Source organism: Penicillium atrosanguineum, assembly GCF_028827265.1.
Source record: "Penicillium atrosanguineum strain IBT 20685 chromosome Unknown utg000008l_segment0_segment0, whole genome shotgun sequence".
Taxonomy (NCBI): Eukaryota; Fungi; Ascomycota; class Eurotiomycetes; order Eurotiales; family Aspergillaceae; genus Penicillium; species Penicillium atrosanguineum.
Genome location: NW_026623140.1, coordinates 2,058,578 through 2,084,197, shown reverse-complemented (window position 1 = coordinate 2,084,197; position 25,620 = coordinate 2,058,578). Strand labels below are relative to the sequence as shown.

The 25,620-nt window shown below is 52.4% G+C and overlaps 11 protein-coding genes across 11 annotated transcripts; 7 read left to right on the top strand and 4 right to left on the bottom strand.

Moving 5' to 3' along the window:
- Positions 1-171: 171 nt before the first annotated feature.
- On the top strand, positions 172-628 carry N7443_010301 (uncharacterized protein; the record flags this gene model as incomplete). The annotated part of the gene is made up of 2 exons (XM_056890357.1): positions 172-268; positions 318-628. 2 exons carry the CDS (start codon positions 172-174, stop codon positions 626-628), a joined length of 408 nt encoding a protein of 135 aa, XP_056736848.1.
- A 2,373-nt stretch (positions 629-3,001) lies between these two features.
- Positions 3,002-4,173, top strand: N7443_010300 (uncharacterized protein; the record flags this gene model as incomplete). The annotated part of the gene is made up of 2 exons (XM_056890356.1): positions 3,002-3,165; positions 3,204-4,173. The coding sequence occupies 2 exons, from the start codon at positions 3,002-3,004 to the stop codon at positions 4,171-4,173; spliced, it is 1,134 nt and encodes a 377-aa protein (XP_056736847.1).
- Positions 4,174-5,042: 869 nt separating this feature from the next.
- N7443_010299 (uncharacterized protein) lies at positions 5,043-6,273 on the top strand (the record flags this gene model as incomplete). The annotated part of the gene is made up of 5 exons (XM_056890355.1): positions 5,043-5,169; positions 5,249-5,258; positions 5,316-5,528; positions 5,647-5,800; positions 5,854-6,273. The coding sequence occupies 5 exons, from the start codon at positions 5,043-5,045 to the stop codon at positions 6,271-6,273; spliced, it is 924 nt and encodes a 307-aa protein (XP_056736846.1).
- A 612-nt stretch (positions 6,274-6,885) lies between these two features.
- Positions 6,886-8,081, top strand: N7443_010298 (mannosyltransferase complex subunit MNN9; the record flags this gene model as incomplete). Its single annotated transcript, XM_056890354.1, has 2 exons — positions 6,886-8,007; positions 8,061-8,081. The coding sequence occupies 2 exons, from the start codon at positions 6,886-6,888 to the stop codon at positions 8,079-8,081; spliced, it is 1,143 nt and encodes a 380-aa protein (XP_056736845.1).
- A 525-nt stretch (positions 8,082-8,606) lies between these two features.
- N7443_010297 (Zn(2+) transporter YKE4) lies at positions 8,607-9,994 on the bottom strand (the record flags this gene model as incomplete). The annotated part of the gene is made up of 4 exons (XM_056890353.1): positions 8,607-8,622; positions 8,674-9,592; positions 9,644-9,794; positions 9,860-9,994. 4 exons carry the CDS (start codon positions 9,992-9,994, stop codon positions 8,607-8,609), a joined length of 1,221 nt encoding a protein of 406 aa, XP_056736844.1.
- A 203-nt stretch (positions 9,995-10,197) lies between these two features.
- On the top strand, positions 10,198-10,951 carry N7443_010296 (nucleolar protein 16; the record flags this gene model as incomplete). Its single annotated transcript, XM_056890352.1, has 2 exons — positions 10,198-10,325; positions 10,390-10,951. 2 exons carry the CDS (start codon positions 10,198-10,200, stop codon positions 10,949-10,951), a joined length of 690 nt encoding a protein of 229 aa, XP_056736843.1.
- Positions 10,952-11,149: 198 nt separating this feature from the next.
- On the bottom strand, positions 11,150-12,863 carry N7443_010295 (PEX28-32 family peroxisomal membrane protein; the record flags this gene model as incomplete). The annotated part of the gene is made up of 3 exons (XM_056890351.1): positions 11,150-12,458; positions 12,509-12,646; positions 12,700-12,863. The coding sequence occupies 3 exons, from the start codon at positions 12,861-12,863 to the stop codon at positions 11,150-11,152; spliced, it is 1,611 nt and encodes a 536-aa protein (XP_056736842.1).
- Positions 12,864-13,567: 704 nt separating this feature from the next.
- N7443_010294 (putative protein kinase) lies at positions 13,568-18,008 on the top strand (the record flags this gene model as incomplete). The annotated part of the gene is made up of 2 exons (XM_056890350.1): positions 13,568-13,920; positions 14,000-18,008. The coding sequence occupies 2 exons, from the start codon at positions 13,568-13,570 to the stop codon at positions 18,006-18,008; spliced, it is 4,362 nt and encodes a 1,453-aa protein (XP_056736841.1).
- Positions 18,009-18,632: 624 nt separating this feature from the next.
- N7443_010293 (endoplasmic reticulum-Golgi intermediate compartment family protein) lies at positions 18,633-19,980 on the top strand (the record flags this gene model as incomplete). Its single annotated transcript, XM_056890349.1, has 2 exons — positions 18,633-19,410; positions 19,487-19,980. The coding sequence occupies 2 exons, from the start codon at positions 18,633-18,635 to the stop codon at positions 19,978-19,980; spliced, it is 1,272 nt and encodes a 423-aa protein (XP_056736840.1).
- Positions 19,981-20,277: 297 nt separating this feature from the next.
- N7443_010292 (uncharacterized protein) lies at positions 20,278-22,402 on the bottom strand (the record flags this gene model as incomplete). Its single annotated transcript, XM_056890348.1, has 3 exons — positions 20,278-21,510; positions 21,564-22,280; positions 22,346-22,402. The coding sequence occupies 3 exons, from the start codon at positions 22,400-22,402 to the stop codon at positions 20,278-20,280; spliced, it is 2,007 nt and encodes a 668-aa protein (XP_056736839.1).
- Positions 22,403-23,092: 690 nt separating this feature from the next.
- N7443_010291 (RNA polymerase III-inhibiting protein MAF1) lies at positions 23,093-25,591 on the bottom strand (the record flags this gene model as incomplete). The annotated part of the gene is made up of 5 exons (XM_056890347.1): positions 23,093-24,088; positions 24,959-25,233; positions 25,300-25,417; positions 25,493-25,526; positions 25,581-25,591. 5 exons carry the CDS (start codon positions 25,589-25,591, stop codon positions 23,093-23,095), a joined length of 1,434 nt encoding a protein of 477 aa, XP_056736838.1.
- Between the last annotated feature and the right edge of the window lie 29 nt (positions 25,592-25,620).

Sequence of the window (25,620 nt, the reverse complement as noted above, 5' to 3'; positions counted from 1 at the left end):
TGACACGAATGTTTACAAAAACTATCAAAGAAGATCGATGACAACAGCAAGATCAAGATCACGAACACGATCCCCGAAATCAGTCATTGATGCCGCTATTCCAAACATCATAGAGCTTTCAACTACTATGCTTGGCACATACACGCAGATGCGCCTGATTATGCATTCCGCATGCCTGTCTTCATGCTTGGGGAAGCAACAACACAGATCAAGCAAATGAAGAAAATTGATGAGGAACAAAAAAAAAGATGCAGACGCGAAAGCGAAGGTCAGCTTCACTTTGGACGTCGCCAGCTTCGTTCGAATGATTATTCCAGTTACTGGTGGAGCAGCTGAGGCAATTGGTGGAGTGACCAGGATTGCACGTGCGGCTACAATCATTGACGAGGCTGGAAACGCGGCAATAACAATTGGTGACATTGTGAATGATCCAAGCTCGGCTCCCTTCGCGATTCTTGCTCTACTTCTTGGAGGCTCGGCTGGTGTCGTCAGCAAGGGAACTAAAAAGGCTTTCTCCGAGGCTGCTGCTCGTAAAGCAATATCAGCTGAGACGTTGAAGTTTTTCAGTGCTACGTTCCGCAAAAATGATGAAATTGTGCAGAAAATTGTCAGAGCGTGTCGTGGTTAGATTGACATTGGATTCTCCCTCATACTTGATTTACGTCACTGGGTTAGTTACTTTTTAAAATGATTATCAGTTTGAACATTTGAATATTCACAAATTGTCCGCCACGCTTGCCAAGTTTCAAAGTCACAGGCGCAGACTTGAATGCACGAAAGATATACCGGAATGCTCTGCTTGCAGCAGTACGTGAAGTAATAGTACCAAAATACGAAATGAAAGATCCTAACTTCAATGAAACGCAAGCCATCGACGGCCATGTATTCACAATAAAAGCGCACAAAATGCGATTGAGCAATATCAAACTCCCATTTCTTCCCAATCGCGCTGGTCTCTCACACGCCATTCCTATCATGATCCAAATGACAGGAATTCCAGTGCAAGCCGGTTCTTGGAACTCCGTCCTAGGACGTCAGATCCGCCGTTTGCGAGAACGCATTTAACACGGTGATCTACATGCCTCGGAGCTGTACCAGTCTTCCTCTGTAAAGGGGTGATGACTTACTCATACCCAGACATGGACCTAGGCCCTACGTAGAGAGGATCCGTCGATATACTTTCGCGGTCACTTGCGGGAAACAGGGAACTGAGGAGAGTGTCTACAAATCCCTCAATAAAATGAGTCACGAAATCGTTCTCTGCTACAAATGACCCGTTTGACAAGGCCTGTAGAGGTCGAGGTGATTTATTGCTCTCGAAAGTAGGGAGCGGCATGCTCACCAGGCTGTAGTTGAAATGTCCACGGTCGGGCCTATCTATAAAAGCACCGGATATGGTAATTTCAGATCAGAAGAAGTTAGCTTGACTGTATCATCGGACCGTCCTCGTCGGACAAAACAAAAGGTGGTCGTCATTGAGCCAGGCTGTTGCCGTTCGGAGGGCGAGTTCAGAGAGGCGATGGACAGATGGGGAACAGGCGACGAAGAAGGAGGGGTTGGCTGACGTGCATTAGACCCGGGTTTACCATATGCAGGGGAATCATCGGCAAGGCTGCACCGATCTTGTCTATGTCGAGCCACGTACTATGCTCGATATGGACAGGGTGTCTTCATTTTTAGGTCTAGAAAGCTGATAGGCAACATTCCTGTCTCGGTGGTGTGTTGCATTTATGGTTTGTGGCTATGCCAAATACCCAGATGCGTTGAACGTTGAGAGGGGTTTTCCCGTCTACTATGTATAGCTTCCGAATCTGGAATAGAGAAACAGGAGCATTTCCAGGTAAGGCTCCCGGGGTAGGGATACTATATCCCGTTGGGTTACACTTTCACATCCTGTTCAACCGACGTGCATCCGCTGCAGGAGACAGGGGTCGACGCAAGATCTATATGGGGCAGGAAACTTTCGTCAAGGGAAATCAATGCAGCAGCCTCAAGCTGGATCATCTCCTGACCAAACAAGGTGGGGGGGGAGTGTGGCAGTGGTTCGGTTCAATAAATGACGGTCTTCCCGAGACACCCGCAGACAAACAGCTGAGAGATCTGTGAGGAAAGAGGCAAGAAGGAGAGGTAGATCCTGGCCAACCAGCGGGACGGGAGTAGCCCTCCTCGCGTGGTGATAGGTGTCTGGTGATCCATCTCGTCGGACTCAGAGGGGCCGGATGAAGTATGCCGGAGGGGCTACAGGAAACGAACGATGGATATCCCTGACTGGCGGCATCGCTAGTGCCCGGACGTCACCATCCTGAGTCAGGACGCGTGCGAATCAGACGATGACCTGGACTCAATCACGCATGACCCCGGGCGATCAACCGCGTCTGGTCTGCGATCTTCACCCTCCATTTCCCTCTCGAGCTCAGCCACTAACGAGCCCGATCGGGATGGGGCATGATCGTGGGTGTGAGAATGAGAATATCACGGCGTTTTGGAGGCTTGCTGTGCCTTGGAAATGCGAACATATCGGTCATCCGTCGGTGCCTCGTGGGAGAAAGTACCTAGAGTCATCATTTCCCCGGTGCCTGTCCCCAAGCTTTTAAAAGACACCTCTCTCTGCACATTCCCAGGTCTCCGATGCTGGTTGCCGTTCGCTTTGGATCTAGAATCCTTCTTTTTCCCTTTTGTTTCCCCTCCTTCTCTTGTCACTCGTTTGAGGACCTTGTCTAGATCCCGCCGTTGAAACCGAGCCTTGAGTCGGGACTCACGTACGCCCTGTGGCTGCATGCTGTATAGAACCCATCAACCAGGGTTCGGGTGCCAGGGAGTGGGCACTCCAGGCGGTCCGGCTCAATGCCTTCGTCACCACGGGTGAGTTCTAGACTTTTCTTTTCATGATTTTTTTTCGTCTCCATAATTCCAGGAACCGACGCGTTCCGTGGACGAGAGCCACGGAACGGGCAGAAGTGGGCCTCGGATAGACACGCATTAGTTGATTTCACACTGGGAAATGACGCCATTCGCGGCCGCCGTGGAGCAGAGAGGCTTGGAGCCCGGAATCCCCGCAAGGTGCACACTGACCAAGATTATAGTCCAAGATAAAATCATCGTCGCCCCCTTTTTCCTACTCGTCCTCCTCCTCGTTTTACCCCTCATCCCTGAGTTCCTACGACAGTAAGTCTAACCTTCAAACATTCCACATCCAGTCATAGCCCACGCATTCTCCGCTCGACACGTGTGACATTCTCGTTGCATTCCACTGATCGTCCGCCAGGTGTCTCCGATTGCCCTCCATACCGACACCAGGACCACTTGGAAAGCCTGATTCTCAAGCACGGCTACCCCACTCCTGTCTCCCTTTCATCCCTGCGCGATTTGACGGCCACCTCTTCCTCTTATAATCCCCCGTCTCCGCCTCGTCGATCTCGTCCCTCGGATCGCTCTCCCGACGCTTTCGACTCTCTTTCCCTCTCTTCTACCCGGCCTATTCCAATTCCTAAACGGTCCGGTTCAATCTACGACGAGGATCTCCCGGTGACTCCACTCACCGGGCGTTTCGACAAAGCTTCCTATTTTGACGACTGGGAACGAGCCTCGCTATCCGCGAAATCAAGGCATCTTGCATCATCCCGAACTGATCGCTCCACGCGGTATTCAAGCATGCGTTCCGATAACTCTCCCTTCTACTCTCCGGTTTCCTCACCGATCATGTCTCCACATCGCCCGAGTTCTCCGCAGCCGTCGCGTTCGCGGACACAGAACTCGACCAAGTCCGTGCCGGGCTTCACTCTCGGCTCTCTGCCTCGCTTTCACCCGGCTGTCTATCAGTCCAGCCCCACATCTCACGTTGTCACCGCTCAACCTTCTTCTCCGCGGCAATCCCGCCAGCCCAACTATCGCACTTCGTCAAGCTCGCGTGACTTCAAATATCAGTACCGCGAGTTCCTTGAAGCCAGCCACGATAGCCCGTCAGCTCCACGCCTGGATCCTCTTCGCAGTCCCGGCCCGGTGACCCCATTGGCACTGGAAACCGGTGACTACTTTGCTGCTGGGTCTTTTAGCACGGCTGACCGCTCTTCGCGGGACACGGCAGGCCAGCACGCGGGCCCACCAGCAGACTTGGTGGACAAAGTCATCGCACGCGAGAAGGAAAAGGCCCGCAAATCCGCCAAAGGCCGGTGATAACCGCCTTCCAATTGGCACACGTACCAGCACACGCTGCAGCTAGTACTACTACTGCATCAGAACAGGTGTTCAAATTTTGGCGTACTTTCATCTGTTTGGGAGAGCACAGTATCCCCTTTTCTTCCAGTTCCATCTTCTCCACTCCTTTACCAGTGTTTCGCGCATTAAAAGAGACCCTGCGCGCAAGGTCGAGGACTCGGTTTCATTTGTTTATTCATCTTACGGGCGTCGCGCATCATTACAGACTACAATTTGTGCCTGTCACTTTGCATTATGACTTCATGTATCTAACTATACCCCGCTGGTCCGAGCATTTTCATTCCCCAGAATCAGACTTCAATCCATCATTTCAACTAGGGCTTTTGTACCCTCCGGTTCTTACAATACTCTTATTCCCATTTCATATTTCATTCTGGAAATCTAAGCTAGTTTCTCACAATCCATCACACAAAATTTCAATTCAAGTAGATAAAAATTGACCGCCACACTCGACACCGAATTATGTTGTGCCCTGAAATCTGAGGTGTCAACGACCACCCGTGGATCCGGAGTTGGTTCCTTGCTCCGCGAAGGAACCTGCCGGTGCGGGGCCTTCAAGGCGGATCATTGAAGAGTTCTGAATTTCCCTCCTCATTCTCCTCAATTGTCCTTATACCCCATATTATCGATTCCAAACGTCTTGTGGTTTACCTCAACCAAGTCAGGACACCGCCAGACCCTCGATCGGACTCTCACGATCTTCCGTTGCCGCTCCCTTGCGCGATTATACTTCCCTGATCTACGCGCCGCTGACGCATCCGTCTGTGGTTCTGCAGCGGACGACATCATCGGCGTTACTATCTATACCCGTACCAAGTAGCTTGGTTATGGCAGAGCGAACTGTCGTGAAAGAAGTGGGAAGTGGGGAGCGCGCCCCTGTCTCGGCGCCTGTCGCGAAGCAGAACTACAAGGGGTTTGTGGCTGGTGTATTTTCGGGGATAGCAAAGCTTAGTGGTGAGTTTGATCTGAATTTCGAAAGGTCTCATTGGCCGACTTTTATATGTCCCAGGCTAATAGTTCTGTTCCTTTGTAGTTGGTCATCCGTACGTCCCTTGAATACCTCCGTCGTCGACTTGAGATTAACCGTCATATTTGGGCAGATTCGACACAATAAAGGTCCGCCTTCAAACGAATACAGATGGACGGTTCCGTGGCCCATTAGATTGTACACTGCAGACAGTGCGCAAGGAAGGAGTGCGAGGATTATACAAGGGGGGCTTCACCACCGCTGGTCGGATGGATGGTTATGGACTCTGTGTAAGTGGCTTGAAATCGCCGATCAAAGATCAGACACTGACTATATGCTGCGATAAGTATGTTGGGATCTTTAACACTATACCGACGATTGCTCCTCGAAAACGTCTTCTCCAAACCTCATCTCCGTCAATGGATGCCTTTCTCCAGCCATCAGGACCTAGCAACATTGCCTAGTTTCGGCCATGGACTTGCAGGTATGATGGCTGGCACAACGGTCAGCTTTTTCGCCGCGCCGGTTGAACATATCAAGGCTCGACTGCAGATTCAGTATGCTGCCGACAAGAGCAAGCGCTTGTACAGTGGGCCAATTGACTGTACTCGCAGGATGGTAAGTCCTCAAGAGACGATAGACTGCAGACCCAATCGACTAATCTCGTTTAGCTCAAAACACATGGCATCAGCGGTGTCTATCGCGGTCTTTGGGCCACTGTCTTCTTCCGATCCTTCTTTTTCTTCTGGTGGGGCTCTTACGACGTTCTCACCCGCTACATGAAGGACAACACCAAGATGTCAGCGCCCGCAATCAACTTCTGGGCAGGAGGCATCTCTGCCCAACTCTTCTGGCTCACCTCGTACCCATCCGACGTGGTGAAGCAACGCCTCATGACCGACCCAATGGGCGGCGCCCTCAACGACGGACAACGGCAGTTTCGCGGCTGGAAGGATGCCTGCAAAGCCGTCTGGCGCGAACGTGGCTGGAAAGGCTACTGGCGGGGCTTCGTGCCATGCTTCCTTCGGGCGTTCCCGGCGAACGCGATGGCCCTGGTAGCATTTGAAGGCGTGATGCGCAATTTGCCTTGAACATTTACTTCAACACATGTATATAGAGAGGCTCAAATAGCCTTGAACTGAAGCATATAAATGAACATCTTCGAAACATCAACATATTAACATATTAACGTTGATCTTGGAACAGCATTGAAAACTGCATAGGTGGCTGCGGCGAACAAGCCCAAGCTTAGGAATGTTGACATTCCGCATTCGGTCAGCGAAGATACTCGGCCAGCTGTTTCGGGGATCCCGCGATACCCCTTCAGGAGAAATGGTACGAATTATTCCCTGTTAGAGCGTGCGATCTGCGATTGGGCCCGAGGCATTGGCCTCGAGCTCGTGGGAACGATAGCAGAGTCGCATAGTGGAGAGATCCTGGGCTTCTCTTTCCGGACACTTAGAGCTGTTTTCTGTATCCCTCTACAATTTTCAATCTCAATTTCTCTTCTCCATCTGCTCCAGAAGATCAACATCGGAGGTTGTGGAAGAAAGGAAGAAAAGAAGAAATCGGAGGCCGACGCTGGACGCTTGCGGCCTGAGGCCAACAAACTGCTGCTGATCGCCGTTTCAGATCTGGGCCCTTCGTGAACCTACACCTATACAACTACTTCGCCTTTCAGCAATTGAAGGTGAGGAACGGCCATGGCCGTCGCACGCTCGATGCGCCGCACGAGCCCTATCAGCCTCATGCTGGCTGCACTGCTGGCTTTCGGCTTCATCTGTTTCATGCTCTCTCCCTCCACGCCCTCCGCATCCGCATCCGCATCCGCCGCGTCTTCACATCAGCGTCAACAGAATGCCGCCGAACACCCTCTTTCGCCGCCAACAAAGCCCTTCCTGAAGTCACAACCTGTTCGCAGTGATGGCTATATGGCAGCCCCGCCCGTGGTCCACTACAACCTCAACAACCTCACCAGCACAAGCACCGCCGCCGCCAACGGCGAGCGGATTCTCATCCTCACCCCGCTGGCGCGCTTCTACAAAGAATACTGGGGCAATTTGGAGAAACTGAGCTATCCCCACGAATTGATCTCTCTGGGCTTCATCGCCCCGAAGACCAAGGACGGAAACGCCGCCGTCTCCGCGCTGGAGAAAGCCATCTCCAAAACCCAGTCCGGGCCGATCGACGACCGCTTCGCCAGCATCTCGATTCTTAGACAAGACTTCCCACCTCCACTTACATCTCAAGATGAGAAAGTCCGTCACAAACTTGAGGCCCAAAAAGAGCGCCGCGAGTCCATGAGTCGTGCCCGTAATAGCCTCCTCTTCACAACCCTCGGGCCCAGCACGTCCTGGGTCCTCTGGCTAGACGGTGACATTGTGGAAACACCAGCCACTTTGATCCAAGATCTAACACGACACGACCAGCCCGTTATCGTCCCGAACTGCTTCCAGCGCTTCTACGACACGAGTTCCAAGAAGTGGGACATCCGGCCATACGATTACAACTCGTGGATCGATAGCGAGCAGGCCCAGAATTTGGCTGCGGATATGGGTCCTGATGACATCCTACTGGAGGGATACGAGGAATTACCTACGTATCGTACTCTCATGGCCTATTTGCCTGATCACAAGGCCCTGGATCCCCATCGTATGGTCGCCCTGGATGGCGTAGGTGGTACTGCTCTCATGGTTAAGGCCGATGTCCACCGTGATGGTGCTATGTTCCCCGCTTTCCCATTCTTCCATCTTGTCGAGACGGAAGGCTTCGCCAAGATGGCGAAGAGGCTTGGATATGCCGTTTTTGGACTGCCAGATTATTTCGTATGTTTTCTCCCTTCATCTTGTGCGCCAGGCCTTTCACTAACGAGATACAGATCTACCATTATAACGAGTAACGGGTATCGCCCGTGTTTTTCTTGGCCGAGTCACTCATGCATCGAGCGCTGCGCGCCAGTCTGCAACCCCATGATTATATCCTCGGCGTTCATCTTTTGTAGGCTTCATTCTATTTTGCGTCATTCTGGGGATGTTTGGGACAATCAAGTTTTTTGATTCCTATTTTCGCATACGGCAGAACATGGTACTTGAATCTCTGGGCAGGAGTCGGTTTGGGGCGTTTAGAGGTCTCTTTGGCGAGGATTCAAGTGCTTTGTGATAAGTGGATGTCCGCGGTTGAGATTGGAGATATACGAAGGGCATCTTTTGTTCTTGTCGATTGTTTTGTTTATGTTGAAATCGTAGAGGATCTGGATTTGATGTAAAATTGCCAGGAGGCTTTTAGGTTCTATGAATTGAAACGTTATACCCCAATTCCTCAGGTTGGACCAAGCGGGATGCTTGGGCTTGTTTCTTTTCTCCACACAATAACATCTTGTGATAGCAACGACACCCGAATGAGCACGTCTTGCATTTAAAGTATTTTAGTCCCAAGAGATCCTGAATTCAAAGTCAGTTTTCGTCCAATATGAAGAGCAAAGGTAGACTTACGCAAGCATGATACCGGCTCCAACGGCAACAGCCATGAACTGGGAGATGGTCTTTCCCACCTCAGCGCGCTTGTCCTTGCCAGTCTCCAACAGCTCAGGAATCACCGCCACAGTACCAACGTACAAGAAAGTACCCGCGGTGAATGGCAGAAGCATATCGCCCCATTGGAGGCTGGTGCCCATTAGGCCAGAGGTAGCAGAGTTCTCCAGCTCAGCGCCGTGGCCACCAAATTCCTGGACAGCAATACCAATAAACGTGCCCAGGAAAGCGCCCACTGCTGTAACGAACTGAGCACCCATGGCCTTGCGCTTGGAGAAGCCAGACTGGATGAGAAGAGCAAAGTCGCCGACTTCGTGAGGGATCTCGTGGAAGAAAACCGCGACGGTAGTGGTTGCGCCGATAGTCGGTGATGCGTAGAAAGACGAGGAGAGCGCGAGGCCATCGGTGATGTTGTGAGTGAAGTCCGCAATGAGATTCAGGTATCCGCCCAGCTTGACACTGGGGTTGATTTCCTTCTCGGGAGTTGACACCTCCGAGGCCTTCTCCGACTTGTTCGACTTGCGCTGCTTCAACTCGCCTGATGTTTTGGTGGCATCAGAGCTCGAGGTAGATGCACTAGTATCCCCATGGGAGTGGCCATGGGAGTGGTCGTGGCCGCCATCGCCACCAGTTGCAATGCGCAGAGCCTTGTCCATAGCCACGAATGTGAAGAAGCCAACCATGATACCGAGACCGAGCAGAAGGTTCTTGTTCGGCTCGACCATAACGAAACTAACGTGGTCTGGCGAGGCCTCGCCAAGGAAGATCTCAGGGAGCAGGTGGAACAGCGTGTCACCCAGAAGACCACCCACAGCGAAAGCAACCATGATCGACAGGGAGGAGGGGTCGATGTTTGGAGGGCAAAGTGCCAAGAGGAAGTCTGAAGTTACGTCAGAAAAGGTCCCGTTGTAAATTCAGTTGTGCCACGTACTGGGAGGGCCAGAGATATACAGCGTCGCAAGGAGGGAGTTCACAGCGGGGCTGCCTGGGAAAAGGACGGCGAAGATCTGAGAAAGAAGACTCGCAGTCTGAGGGGTAGTAGCTCGTTTATGCTCATTAAGCGACTCAACAAGAGGGCAATTCTATATATATCAGCTGCTGTCTGTAGAGGATGTCAAGCTTCCCCGACAGTGCTTCGAGTCCATACCTGCAATTGCTCCTCGATCTCAGCAACAGATAGATCTCCGGGGCGGGCACTAGCAGCCGCCAGAGCAGAGAACATCAGACATCCCGCAATGAGCGCAAAGCCCGTGCGGCGCGAAGGAAGCAGTCTCGAAGCCATTGAAACCAAAAAAAGAACAAATGATGGCGGAGGAGTAGAGAAAGGGACAAACAACCCGCGTGGGCATCTTATCGCCGGGCTCGGACCACTTTATCGTGGACCCTGTACAAACTTGCCAAGAGACGGTGCAAACACTAAGAAAAGTTTCGATAACGCCGATAATTGCTTGATTCCTCCGCAACCCCAAGTCAACAAACGCAACAATGGGCAAACTCTTGCAGAAAAAGAAGAACCGGTCCGGCCTTTCCAAGGCCCGGGCCAAGAACAACCGCCTCAAAAGCGGTAACAAGAAGATCAATGTTCTGGGCAACCAGATCATCGCGGATAACTGGTACGCGGGACGCTTCGAAAAAAAAAAAAAAAGTTGAATCGCGCTAACAACAATCTCTCTACAGGGACAGAAATCAAACTCTGACCCAGAACTACCAGCGCCTTGGCCTGCTGCACAAGCTCAACGCCCCGACTGGTGGTAAAGAGCGCCTCCCCATTCAAGGAGAACTCGCCGAAAACTCTCTTCAGATCACCGGCAGTGGCAACACCGCGCAGCAACTCGAGCTGGGTGTGACCCGAGTTGAGCGCGACCCCGAGACCGGCAACATCCTTCGCGTGATTCGTGACGAGGAGCAGATCGAAGTTGCGGGACGCAAGCGCAATGCCGCGAACCCGCTCAACGACCCTCTGAACGACATAGCCGACAACGAGGTTGACCTCGACGCCGCTCAAGCGTCTGTTATTGTCCAGCAGCTGGAGCGCCAGGCCGATCGTGAGGGCCAGGTTGCTAAGAGCAAGAAGCCCCGCTATCTGAGCGAGCGGGAAGTCGAGTGGATTACGAGACTAGTTGAGAAGCACGGAGATAACCTAGCCGCGATGGTTCGGGACCGCAAGCTCAACCCCATGCAACAGACTGAGGGTGACCTGCGGAGGAGGATTGACCAGTGGAAGCAGTCCCAGGAGTAGAGATGGGATAAGGTTCTCTTGTGCATTTGGTTAGGCGATTCGGGCGTTTTCTGGTCTTTTACTTCAAAAAGTTGTCTCTACATAGATGTGTATCTATGCATGTTCATGGATGAAATGATTGAGCAGTATATAATGGGCTCGAAATTAAACAGATTGTGGGCTATCATGCGCTATAGAAAGAATTACCGTAAACATACGTCAATTGGTGCCGAGGGTCGAATAGGTGACATTCTCAGCTGGTGGGAGATTCATGCGTTGCACAATTCGCACCCACCGACGACGTCGCCATTCTCCAACTCCGTAAGAAGCACTTCCTGCTTCCTCCCAATCCTGTGAAGACTTGGCCCGATGTTTGTCTTTCGACAATGATCTGCCCTTGCCCTTTAACGATGTATTTGGCTCCGGCTCCAAGTCGCCGTAGCCCATGGCGGTCATCTCCTTATCTTCCTCTTGTACTGAGGTAGATTCTGATGGGAGATCCCACACCCAACCGCCAACTTCATCGACAATAGTATTGCCTTCCGATGAAGCCCCTGGAACTTCAAAGCCAACGCCAGTGATCATGCGCTCTACTACCCATTCGCGGCAGTCAAGATCGAGTTCCCATTTCTTGCCTTTCCATTTCCAGCCAGATGGAGCCTGAACGTCATCGAAGAAGCGGCAGCCGCGGGGTCGGTCCCCAGCAATTCGAGATGGGGATAACGGATCGTATGGTTGGGGACTGAAAAGAAAATTTTCCCATCCGGACTCTGATATTCCTGGCGCGCGGTGCTGGACCTCAAAAATCTCGACCTCGCGCTCTTCGGGATCGGTGTCCAGCGAGATATCTGTCAACTTTTCCAATGCAGACATCGCTGCTGTTGGATCTTTTGGCAGAGCGGCACTGAATATATCGTGATCTTGGTCCTGAGGAAGTGCAGAATCCAAATCCCCACCCCCAACGTCTTGGATCAGGCTTTGGAAGAAGATGCGGAATGTCGGGTTGTTGAATAAGATGGCCGCATTTCCACTCGCGAGCATAATCAGCCTGAGCGGTAAGAGGTGTGCCGTTAGGAAGAGGGCCACAGCAGCAACAGTGCCACCAAGAAAGAGGGTCGAAGACAGTTTCTCATTGGAGAAATTAGTTAACGGTGCAAACACGGATATGGTTGCGTCGTGGACATCCGAGAAATCTGCCATGACATTCTGCAGGTCTCGCATGTTTCGGAAGAAATCCTTGGAGGTTTCAGATGCTGGCTTGATAGTTCTTGCCGGCGCTAATGCTGGTCCTTCATAGGAGTAATAAGGAACAATGCTGGAGGTAGAGGTCGATGGTGGTGGGGGGTGGCGAGTGATGAATGCCGGCACCATGATGAAGAGCAAGAGGATCACCAGAGGTATGACCAGTAGCAGGTGCGGGTCCAAGCAGATGAAGGAGTATACAAAAAGGAAAGACAGGGTATGAGTTGGGTTCCGCCAGGCCAACAAGCGCTCTACCCGATTCTGGAATAGAAAGACCACTCCAATTCTATAGCGGAGTCAGTCTTGTGGCTCAGCTACAAGAATAATAATGCATACCTTGCATTAAAGCGGCGAAAGTTGTTGGACATTGTTGGAAGACTGAAACCCGGGCGTTTCGGAGAGGCCGTAAAGACCTTGTCTCCAGGGTTGGCATCATCCTCGTCATCTTCTGAGGGGATGACTTGTTGTAGAAGCCTGTGTCACTGTCAGCAAAGGAGCCACAACGAAGAGTTTCACGCCAGCCATACTTGGTCCACAGTCGGTCTTGGATAGAATTCTTTGTTTGCGAAGATGAGCGCGAGTGGGTACTGTCCGCGGAGCTTTTACTCGTGCGCCTCGGTTTAGAAGAGATATTCAGTACCGGGACCGGCTCATCACGGTTCACCAGGGCTTCCGGGGTGTATTCATCCATATTGAGAGGATATGGGCATGACTAGGCAGCAAGTAGTCACGGAAGTACTCACTGGAATAGAGAGACGGGGAAGGAGGAGGATAGTCGAGGGGAACCGAACAATCGGCAGGCGCAACATGCACATGCGAGCAGCGTCGATGCCTGCTGAATCGGGCAAAGATTTGCCCATTCTGGGGCATTGTGTATCGTGTACTGTCAGAGCAGCCGTTCGAGGTGGGTAAGATTGGTTCGGTACGGTACAGCCAGTCCGCAATCAGGGGAAACCCAGGGTTCTGAATATTGAGAGTAACTAGTTAGCTGCAGCTTGTTTACACTTTCTTTTTATCTTCAACTCTTCTCTGAACAAAAGAATTCTCTTTGATCCGGACTACTCCTTACTCCTTCCCCCCTACCCCTCCCCCTTTCTGTTGTTAGATTGTTTGGTTGTGGTGGATCCTACCTCACTGCGACCGCCTGCTTGCCCCAGCAACCTAAACCTGAGCTACACCAAATTTATTTCTCAACGCCAGACCCCTCGCCCGGGCACCGCAGAAGGCTTTACTCGATTCTCCCCGACATGGACCGGTAACCGCTTCGACCGGGTCGCGCGACTGTGCTGCTCTTCTTTGTGATCATTCCTGTCAGTTGTATCTCGCCCTCAGATCCGGCGCGGATTGTCGATTTGAGGATTGCTCTCTACTAGAAGCCGCGTGGCATCTGGAATAATGCAGGCCAGTTCGTCGCAGGCTTCAGGGAGGGGCCAGTCCGGAACAGCCCAATCACGGTCATCCAATCCCTCCAGAAACGATGATTCGGGTTCAGGAGGTAGGGCACAAAGCCTCATCAGGATACGACAATTGCTAACCAACACTCGGAACTCAGCGGAGACTCCCGCTCGCAGACGCCTCCAGAAATCCGCCTCAACCAGTTTTCACATGAACGCCCAGACCACTGTTGATTCGCAGTCCTCGAGAGGTGTAGCAGGACCACGTTCAGGGGATATGAGTCGAAGAAGGTTGTCCATTCGAGGCCAACAGGCCCCTCAGGGGCCCCGGCCGCAAGATAACTCGCGCTGGAGGTAGGCTTCACTTGCAAGCCCCCTGTTCCCTGCCCGCAGTGGGGAAGCAATGCTCAAAATTCTGATATCTCGATTATAGCAAACCAACGAACAATTACTTTCACCCCGAAATTTCACCGACTGACGCTACGAACGATTCCACGAAAGGTTACAATTTGCGATCCACAAGTGTGGGAAACCTGTCGAAAATGGATACTAGTCAAACCCCGCCAGAAAGCATGGATTTTCTGGCGCCGATCAATTTTGACGACTTCCACAACAGCATCATGACCGAGCCCACCTTAAACCACTTTCCCATGCCCGGAATTGGTGGGCCGGCGTCTGAGAACCGCGATTCGGCCTTGTCAACAAACAGTAACTGGACAACCAATAGCTACGAGAGCAATATCTCGGATCGGACACGAGGTGCTTCGGCTCGCCGCAAGAGCGAGGTGTCACGATTGAATGGCATGAATCCAACGTCCTCGAGACTATCAACGACATCCGGCAATGCTCGGGGCCGTCGCTCAAGTATCGCACAGCCCAACGATGCTGGTCCTGCCCATTCTCGAGCATCACGAAAGTCTATCAGCTCCGGGGCTTTTGGTCCCACAAATGCTTCGGCGAGGCGTGCGAGTCTGAGCGCTCGTAAGATCAGTATGGATACGACTCGGACCGACCCGAACAATGTCCTTCGGCCTCGTGGTCAACCCATCGAACCACCTCGGGACGATACCAGAGTGCCGTTGTCTGTACGCAGCCTCAAAGCCAAGTCTATGCAACCCTCTCCTCGCGAGCCGCGTAGCACCTTCTTAACTGCGACCGGTACGATCGACCACTCACGGTCTTCTTCAACCAATGCGGTCCGAACGCCAGTCAGGAACACGTCAAACACGTCCGGGTCAACAGTGACAACTCCCTCTTCTTCCTCCAAGCGCATGTCTACTATGCCCCATGCTTCCGGCTTGGGTGCACGCACTGTCAGTCCAACTGATGCACGTCGAGCTAAGCGAATGTCAATGATGCCAACTATCCCTCCCATGCCTCACACCCCTCCTACGCCAACAGAGCCGCTTCCCATCCGTCCTGTGTCATCAACCCAATCCCCTTCTCTTCTCCCTAGGAAAAGCATCACTCCTTCTTCCAACCGAACGACTCCAGACCCGAACCGCAAATCATACAGCTCTGGATTATCATTGTCATCAAACACAAGTTACAACTCGATTCGCAATTCTGGAAGCTCGCTCCAACCGCGTCTGTCTCAGAACTTCTCCTCTTCTCGATTACCCACGCCGAAACCACGCACAGAGCAAAACTCCTCTTCTTCCACCGGGGAAGAGGTTCCGCCAGTGCCCGCCATTCCCAAGGCTTACGAATCGCCTAAGGGTGAGCTTGATGCGCCTGTTTTCCCGGCGCCAAGGAAGTCCAGTCTGCCGGTCGATATCGGTCTTCTTAACATTTCTTCACGGGATTCAGACTCGGAGGCTCGGGTCCCTACCACCGAGAATGTTGACTACACTCGTGGGCACGCTACAAAGACACCCGAATCGCGCACAAGAAATTCTACTGTGGTGGGTCGCAAGGGTCTGCAGCCACTGAAGCTTCCCCCGTTGAACCTGCTTCCTTTGGGTACACCCATGACAACCAAAATCGAAGCCTTGAAGGACAGGGAGGCTGAGGAACGGAAATCATATACCCCATCCAATCAAATCACCTCCAAGACTCCTAGTACCCCGATGACTGCTTCAAAGGTCAATTTCTGGGGCTATGGTGATGACGAAGATACAGGGCCTGCCACGATAGCTCGGAGTAGCACATCGCATTTTGCATTGAGCTCTACCTCTTCAGCAGCGCTGCGGACTGCCAGCAGTACCAGTGCCTTTGAAACGCCCAATGGCACACGCAACATCTCACCCTACGCATCATACACTTTACCAAAGAGTGGCTCTGAGTTCAATGCACTTCGCTATCAGGCCAGTGGTGATTATTCCAACCGAGCCTCGCAGTCATACAAATTGACGGGACCGCGACCTCAAACGCAAAGTGCGGTTTTCACACCAGCTGCGGAGAGATTGAGCCAGATTTCGACGCCATCGGAGCCAGAAAGTGCTCCTGCGCCGGTCTCTAACCCCAAGGAGCGATTGACTGTGACCCGGATTCGTAGCAACTCCAAGGCTAACAAGTCTTCTGAAACGGATTCCGACTCAACCAAGTACAATCACATGCCGCCGCCAAAGCTTCCTGCATCTGCGACGTGGAATAATTTGTCCTCCATTCCATCAACCAGTCCCACTGTCAAGTCGTCATTCCTCAAACCCCGGCGACAGTCATCTGTGTCGAGCATTTCGAAGCAAGCTGCTAACCGGAAGCCCAGTGTCAGCAGTGATCGGAGCTTGCGTCTGGAACCTACTCATTCCAATGAGTCCGGTGCCAGTGAGCATTCTCAAAACCGTGCTTCCAGTTCCTATGTCTCCCCAGTTCACAAGATCATCAACTCTGCCCGATCAAGCGTTGCTGCCTCTTCTCGGTCGGTTGATACCAATGTCGATGCAGATGTCGTTATTGCCGATGAGGAGATGAGGAGACTGGGGTCTAAGCGCAAGGACTTTGAGACTGCAGCGAAAGAATTGGATGATCTGCGTCGCAAGGCAGGGCCGAAGGATCGTGTCAGTCCCGCTCAGGCTCTGAAGATGGCAAACTTGAACATCTTCGAGCGCGGCGAGATCATTGACTATCGGGATATCTTCTTCTGCGGCACCCAGAATGCCAAGAAGCACATTGGTGATCTCCATTCAGGCGCTGCGAACTTTGGCTACGATGATGATCGGGGTGATTACAACATTGTGATGGGTGACCATTTGGCCTACCGCTACGAGGTTGTTAGTGTTCTCGGCAAGGGAAGTTTCGGTCAGGTCGTGCGTTGTGTTGACCACAAGACTGGCGCTTTGGTTGCAATCAAGATTATTCGCAACAAGAAGCGTTTCCACCAGCAGGCGTTGATTGAGGTCAACCTCCTAACAAAGCTCAAGGAGTGGGATCCCGATCGCCGTCACAGCGTGGTCAACTTCACACAGAGCTTCTACTTCCGTGGCCATCTCTGCATTTCGACCGAGCTCCTTGGCATGAACTTGTACGAGTTCATCAAGGCACATGACTTCAAGGGCTTCTCGCTCAAGCTCATTCGCCGGTTTACCAAGCAGATGCTTACCAGCTTGGTTTTATTGCATGCCAAGAAGGTCATTCACTGTGATCTGAAGCCGGAGAACATTCTTCTCGTGCATCCGTTGAACTCGGAGATCCGCGTCATTGACTTCGGTTCGAGCTGCTTCGAGAACGAAAAAGTTTACACCTATATCCAGAGTCGTTTCTATCGATCCCCAGAAGTCATTCTTGGAATGTCTTACGGCATGCCCATTGACATGTGGAGTCTTGGCTGTATCCTGGCTGAGCTTTTCACCGGCTATCCCATCTTTCCTGGTGAGAATGAGCAGGAACAATTGGCCTGCATCATGGAAGTGTTTGGACCCCCGGAGAAGCATTTGATCGAGAAGAGCACTCGCAAGAAGCTATTCTTTGATTCTCTGGGCAAACCTCGCCTGACCGTCTCGTCCAAGGGGCGTCGCCGCCGTCCGAGCTCTAAGGAACTCAGGCAAGCCCTGAGATGCGATGATGAAGCTTTCCTTGACTTCCTTGCCCGTTGTCTCCGCTGGGATCCCGCTCGCCGTTTGACCCCTCACGACGCCCTGAAGCACGAGTTTATCACCGGCGTCAAGGCGCACTCTCGGCCTCGGATGTACGCCGCGATGAATTCACCCTCCAAGCGAGGCACCAACACCTCTAGCTCACGTCCGCTTCCCGAGCCTCCGGGCAACAGCTTGAAGACTGGCTCGTCTGGTCGTCTCCGTGATGCCTCCGGAAACTCTCCCGTCAAGGGCTCCGGGAAACGCCATTCAACCGTCAGCGGCCTTCCGCCGTCCAGCCCCGCCAAGCGAGCACCCAACAATCCTACTGGCACGTCTGGAACTGCATTGCCCCGTGCTTCAGCACGAAGCATCAGTGGGAAAACCGATCTCGCGACGGCGGCGGCTGCGACTAGCTTAGTGAGTTAAGCCGGCGCCAGTCGACACGACCTCTGAAGACCTCAAACCGCTGACCAACTACAGAGGACCAAGTAACGTCTACTTCATCTTGTTCTTCTCAAGCCCTGTAATCATAATTGTTTATTCTTCTTCTTCTTTTTCTTCTCTTTTCTTTTCTTTTTTTTCCCATGCATCAGGTGGTTTGTCATGTCGGCATTTGTTGGTCCGGTGCGAAACCGGGAGTTCAAAACAGGACGACATCCATCCTATACCCGTTATGTTTGTTGACAGCATTTGCATCTGGGCCCTGATATGATTTTTGTGAAGGGGTTTACTGAGACCATGTTCCATGTTCCATGTCTTTCGTTGATGTCCCTCGTTATCTCACGACTTCCCCGGGGGCTTTTGCTCCTGTTGTACATTTTTATCGCTTGCATCTCTCATGTGAGAGCTTCATGAGTGCTCTATAGAGCTCGAACTAGCAATGAATTGGCTATTCTTTCTATTTTCGTGGTTAATGTATCTATAGTGCAGTTCAAGTATAGACATGTGGGTCCGCGTATCGGCTTAGTTGGCCTCATCGCCTTATCGTGTTTACTCCACTCCAACTTTCCGACTCTCCGACTCCAACTTCTTCATGTCCACCCTCTCGCAATGAATGGCTTCGACTCTAAGGGCCTCGACGAGGATTCCTTCGGAGAAAAGTCCAGCCTCTCAGGGGTAAAGGCCTTTGACGCTTTCCGTAAGTTCATGCCAATTCCCTCGAGCTCATCAGCTCTCTCTCTTCAATTGAACACAATTGCAAGTGAAAGATCACCCTACCTAACAATTCCCTCTCCAGCCAAGACGAAAGCCTCGTACACAACCCCCTCCGCCCGTGGAGGCCAATGGACCGTCCTAATCCTCCTCGTCTGCACCCTCTTCAGCTTCTCCGAGTTCAAAACATGGTGGCGCGGCTCAGAACACCACCACTTCAGCGTTGAAAAAGGCGTCTCGCACGACCTCCAACTCAACCTCGACATAGTGGTCAATATGCCCTGCGACACCCTCCGCGTCAACATCCAAGATGCCGCCGGCGACCGCATCCTCGCAGGCGACCTCCTCAAGCGCGAGGAAACAAGCTGGCTGCTATGGATGCAGAAGCGCAACTACGAGACCTACGGCGGCACACACGAGTACCAAACTCTTAGCCATGAGGATGACGAGAGGATCAGCGCGCAGGAGGCGGATGCTCACGTGCACCATGTTATTGGGGAGGTGCGCCGTAACTCAAGGCGCAAGTTTGCCAAGGGGCCGCGTATGCGCTGGGGTGAAACTGCGGATTCTTGTCGCATTTATGGGAGTCTCGAGGGAAACAAGGTGCAGGGTGATTTCCACATTACGGCGAGGGGTCATGGGTATAGAGAGATGGCGCCGCATCTGGATCATTCGGGTATGTTTCTGTTTATGTTTTGGTTCCTGAATTGGGGGGTTCTGGGTAGGATTGGATTTACTAATGTGGAGTATAGCGTTCAATTTCTCGCATATGATTACCGAGCTCTCCTTCGGTCCTCACTACCCGAGTCTGCTTAACCCTTTGGACAAGACCATTGCTGAAAGTGAAAGCCACTACCACAAGTTCCAGTACTTCCTTTCTGTGGTTCCAACATTGTATTCTAAGGGCAGAAACGCGCTCGACGCATACACTTCGAACACCCGGTCTGGACGGAACACCATCTTCACAAACCAGTATGCAGCGACTAGCCAGAGTGGTCCGATCCCCGAGACGCCGACGCTCGTTCCGGGCATATTCTTCAAGTACAACATTGAGCCTATTATGTTGCTGATCAGTGAAGAGCGGAGTGGATTCTTGGCTCTCGTCATTCGTGTCATTAACACTCTTTCCGGCGTGCTTGTCACGGGTGGCTGGATTTATCAGATTTCGGGGTGGGTTGGCGACTTCTTGATTAAGAGACGGAGGCAGACAGAGGGTGTTTTGACGGGGAAGCATTATTCGGATTGAGGAGTTACCATTTGTTTTTGAATGCATTTCTTTGGTGTGTTTTTTTATAGTTGTTTTTGTATAGTTGTGTACACAAGTAGTCCCCAAATGGATTGAATAGCAAGACCAGGTTCAAAACATCCTTTATTCCTCTATCCTGGTCGATAGAATGCTCAAATGTCTGGACTATGGCAGGATAATTACAAGCAGACAGAAGTTGTATTGAAGACAAGATCATGGTATATCATGGTATATAATATCAAGCGCCACCCCAAATGCCCAATTCGCCCGAGGACGAGGATTTGTGCAGACCAAATCTCAAACCTCAAAGATCTCGCCCATGCCAACTCCTGCGCCCTCGGCACCAGCCCGGCTATCAACCAGGTCCAGCCGCCACTTCTCCCAATCGCGCAGTTTACTCTTAATATTGCGCATCCACTCGACACGCTTGCGCGCTTCTTCCTCCGCCTGGGCGCGCGCGAACTCAGCTTCGTCGAATTCATCGTCGAGATTCTCTTCGGAGAGCAACTCGAGGCTGCCACGCGTAGCAGGGGCATGGGGATGGGGCGGGTTGGACGATCCAGCCCGAGAGCGGTTACCAGATCCTGTAAAGGCAGCAAAGCCACTAGACAGAACAGTCGAGAAGGACGAGTGCTGTTGCGCGGCCATGCTACGGCGACGGGCATGGTCAGGCCGTCCACCAACAAGGTCAACATCATCGAACGCATTAGCACCGGCGTCACCGGCAGACTCAGCGCCCTCCTCGGGATACTGATGACCGGCCAATTCCTGGCGCCTCTCTTGCCAGACGCCGCGGCGTAGATCAAAGTTCTCGCTTTCTAACTCACGAATGCGGCGCTCAAGGCGCTGACGTTCTTCGTCTTCGAGCTCGTCGAGGGCTTCGTCGTCTGCGCCGCCACCGGCCTCGCGTTTGCGAATACGGTCACGCTCTTCACGGAGGCGAAGGTTCTCGTTTTCGATACTAGCTAGCTTCTTCCGCATAACGGCAATTTCTTTCTCGATCTTTTCACTCTCGCGGAGGCGGGCTTGGTGCCGGCTCTCGGATTCCTTGTGCAGGTTGCCCATGGCCTGGAGCTTCTTATCGAAAGTTTCGATCTTCTTCTCAGCCTCACTCTTCTCATTCTTGAGTTCTTCGATTTCACGTTGCAGCGTCTTGATCAGAGTCTCGGTTGATGTCTTGTCCACGCCTTCCTTGACGGCCTTCTCGGAAGCGCGCGTAAGAGCTTGCTTCGTATCTGCCAGTTCACGCTGAGAACGCTCAAGCGCCATCTGGTTGTTTGTAATTTTCTCCTCCAATGCCGCGAGCTGGCTCTCATGGGCCTCATTAGAGGATGATTGTGAGGTGACCTGTGCTCGTAGATTGGAAATTTCCAATTCCATAGCCTCGATAGTGGCCGACTTGGACTCTAGCTGACGCATGAGATCCGCCGGTGGTGAATCTGATGAACCTGGTGTAGAGTTGGCATTATTTCTGTTTGACCGAGACTGGAGTTGTGAGTTTTGCCGTTGTAGCGAAGCGATTTCCTCATTCTGTTCCAACGGGGTCAGCCTGTGTCACTTGTCCAAAGATATGGAATTCTTACCAATGTCTCAATGCTCGCCGCCTTCTCCTCGGCTTTCTTCAACTGCTCTTTCAGCTCTGGCACATCCACACTACTCTCGCGCAGATCCTCCAATTGATCCTCCGTCTTGCGCCAGCGGCTCGTCGCATCCGCTAGCTCCTTCTCCATGCGCTTATTGTCCTTCTCAAGCTCACTGATCCGCGTAGACTGCTTCTGGAACACCTCATGGACTGAATCTCCATCCCCGGTCAGGGGCGGTAGTGACTGCGGAGGAGACTTGAGAGTGGAGGCCGGAGATGGGGAAGGGCTGCCGTGAGACACGGAAGTCTTGCGAAATGAGGACGAGCGCATCTTAGATTGGATCGACAGCGACGGCTGGCGGGTGTGGCCGGCTCGGGGGGTATCTAGTCGGGCTAGTTGAGCGTCCGTCTCTGAACCAGGAGAGGTGGGGGCGGGGGGCATGGGTTCAACGGGGGACTCGACAGGCGCATCGGGTCTCTCGGTCTGTTCTTTTTCTTCTGGTTGCTCGGAGGTTTCGGTCTCTACCGCGGTCTCTTCCTGCGGCTTCTCCTCGGGGTTCTCTGACGATGTTGTCTCGGGGACAGGTTCAGCCGCAGGTTCCGTCAAAGGTTCTTCGGTGGGATCAGTCTCTTTAGCAGACTCAGCATCTTTGGATGTATCTGTCGCGGTTGAGGCCTTCTTGTTGGCCTTCTTCTTCTGTTTCTGGAGCTGAGCCACCTGCAAAACACGGTACCTGTTAGCCATAGAAGATCGCCACGTCGTCAGAACGAAGCAGAAAATACCCTCTTCTTGGCAGCAGCCAGCTTCTCAGCTTTAATGCGCTCCTCCTCGTCGGCCATGATTAGTTGGTTAACGTGGAGTCAATAGACTGGTGGAAGTGGAGGAAGTGGAAGGAGTCGGAGAATGGACAGCTTGCCCCATCTGCGCACGGGCCACCATCGATCTATACGGGCATGTAATGCACTCTCTGTACATATGCACCTAGGTACATCGGCAGGATTATGTCTACCGGAAGACATTTCAAGTAGCTCAAAATATACCTAGTTACTAGTGCATAGCATGTACCTAAATCGTGCCTTGAGAATCTAGAGTACGGACGTAAGTGGCGTGTGTTTACTGAGGCACCCTACCGGTCGGGTGCAATACTTGGTGTTAGATGCATCGTCAGCCTTGGTGCTTGCTTACTCTCGCAGGCTCAATATTGAAGATCAATGGCCAATTCTCGGGAAGAAGCTCTACGCCTAGATGCAGCGTACAACGGGCATTTGGTTGACAGAAGACTGGCAGATAGGTATAGGTATCATTAAGAGGTATAAACAGCAGAACCGAAGAGGAAAAAAAAGCGTCCTCAGTGTTAGTCTCGTCCCCCAACGCCCGTGGCAAAAGAGATATGCAGGTTGAATTGCGCCACAAGCCCGAAGAACCTCAATATCAGACCGAACTCCTCCGGCTATTATGAAAGAATCACCGATCAACGGGAAAGAAGAAAAAAAAGAACAAATCGAGAGAGCAGCTGAAGCAGAAAACCACTAAACTTCCATCGCATCCGCAATCTCTTCACTCATCGCTCTCACCATACCCTTACTATGTGAGCGCGAGCGAATCTCTTCATCACTGAGCATGAATTGGTCCTCGTCCTCTATCACAGGACGCGGAGGTTGATGATCCAGGTCATCATCGTCGCTTTGTTGATGACGTAGCGAAGACTCCACTCGGCTTCCAAGCCAGTAGCGCGCTCGCTTACTGGAGCTGAGGTCTGGAGTCAAGTATCCATCGTCGAAGTTTCGCTTGCCTGTGGGCGTCACGGCCATCTCACTATCCTCGGGAGGACTATGGCTGAGAATGGGGATTGCTCGCAAGTAGAGATAGCAAACGCGTTTCCGCAAGGGGTTGAACCAGAAGTAATGCAGACTCCAGATCGCTCCGTCGTCAGCGTCGGCTGGATCCTCCTCCGGTGAGTACGAGTAAACTGAGCACTCCTTGAGTGACATGTGGTCGTCCATGATCCTCCACATCCGCGGGCCCCAGGCAGGAGTGCTGCTGTTGTATGACCCCGAAAGGGTCGCTGGGGATGAAGGAGAGAAATCAATGGACTCGCGAGGCCGCAAATTGTATAGCGTTGAATTTATCGTATTCATGACACGCTTGGGGTGGCGCTCGCGGCGGAAATCGGTGGGTCGCAGCACATGTGAGAAATCGTAGTCTGAATGGCTTGCATTGAGCGTGGCAATGAGATAGGCGAACGTGCGACGGCTCGAGTGCTCACTCAGGGGCCCGAATGGACTTGAGCGTGACAGATTCAGGGTTTCGGCGGCCTCGTGGGCATTTGGTGGAGACAAAGAGGCAGAGAGGCGAAGGATTGATTCATACTGGGCTTCGAGCGATTGTTCGATGTGGTTGTAAAGCTTCCGGTCGGATCGCGCAGCCTTGGTCGTGTACAAATCACACCCACCCACGATATGACAGTCGGTGGTATCGAAGTTCAGAGAACTTGTGACATCCTCAAACTCTGGGAGAGGAAGAAACTAAAGGGAACCAACGGTGAGTAAAGCCGACCGGAGAGAGAGATAGGTGATGTGTCACCATGATGACCAAGGAGACTTCAACCTACCTTCATCCTAGCAGGGAGCGATGTAGACGCTAGCAATCAAATTGGTCGATTGTGGAAGATATTGGGTCGATTCTGCGATGGTGAGAGAAGACGTGGCTGAAGCGCTGGAGTTGAGCGGTGATGAGATGACGCGGGTGGTCGCGCCGGAGCCGGAGCCGGGAGCGGAGGCGGAGATGGGGGGCCCGATCGGCGATAACAGAGCAAGAGAGCCAGATAGCCGCAAGCAGAAGTGAAGGCAACCAGCTGGGGATGAGGGAAATTCGAAGAGAGAGGAATCAAAGGAATCAGGGCAGATGATAAAGGGCAGCGCAACTCGAGGCCAACGATAAGGAGGGGGGTTGCAGGTTGCAATCACGTGGTCGATCCAGCTCACCAGTGAAAAGGCGCACTGACCTCACGAGTGGCCCAATCCATGGATCACTCGTTCTGAGTTCAGAGTTCTTCAGAGTTCAGTTCAGAGCCCGACTGCGGCCAGGTTGCGAGAGATATCTTCTGCGTCCTGAATTGGCAGGTTGGTATTATCAGTATATAAAACAAAAGTCGCTACGCCAATTATAAAAAATAAAAAAAACACGAGTCGCTCCGTCGTTACATGATCTTGGTGACCACGTCTTCCTCAACCTGGGGAGAGCATTAGCCCCGCACCTGGAAGGGGGGAGAAGTGTAATATGGGATAAGGAGGAAGGGCCAAGGATCTCCAAGAATGTACATCCACGATGGAAGACACTCCAAGTATCGCATCCCATGGGAGTTGGGGGAGGCGGGGGAATTGTATCAGACTTACCTCCATATCTTCCAGGCTGTCCTGCTGGCTGATGCACCGTAGTACATTCTTCTTGCTACTTTCCTGCATTTCTCCCGCCAATAACAGCTCATCCAGGATGAAGTATGCCTTCTGGAAATTGAAGATGATATCCAGCTCGCACACGTTTCCGTAGTATTTGTCCATCTGTTCGACGTAACGGTGGACGATCTCGAGGTTGATCAGCTCGTTGTCGGTGGATGAGCAGCCGGCGATGAAGAAGAGAGAGGCATAGCGACGGTAGACGACTTTCGAGTCTGCAGGGCCGAGTGGTCAGTAAGGAAGTGCAGGTGTTTGCGGTAGGTAGTATGGGGGGCAGCCACCTTTGTATTCGAGGAAATTGCACATTCGCGTCCGGCGCGACAGAACCAGCTGGGTCACATCTTTGATGATCTTGGCCTTCTCCTTGGGAGAGAGAGTGGTGAACCACTTAGCAAGGCGCTGCGCAGAGATTTGTTAGTCGGCTTCAAGCCAGGTGGACCGAAATCGGGGTGGGCCACGAGGACGGGGACGCACCACTTTGCCCTGTCGGGAGAGCAGAATCAAGTAGCTGGTCACCAGTCAGTTGGACGCAATCACTCGGGATTCACATTGGCATTCTCACCTGACGGGCATTTTGATGGTGGAAGGGGAAAGGGATGGAG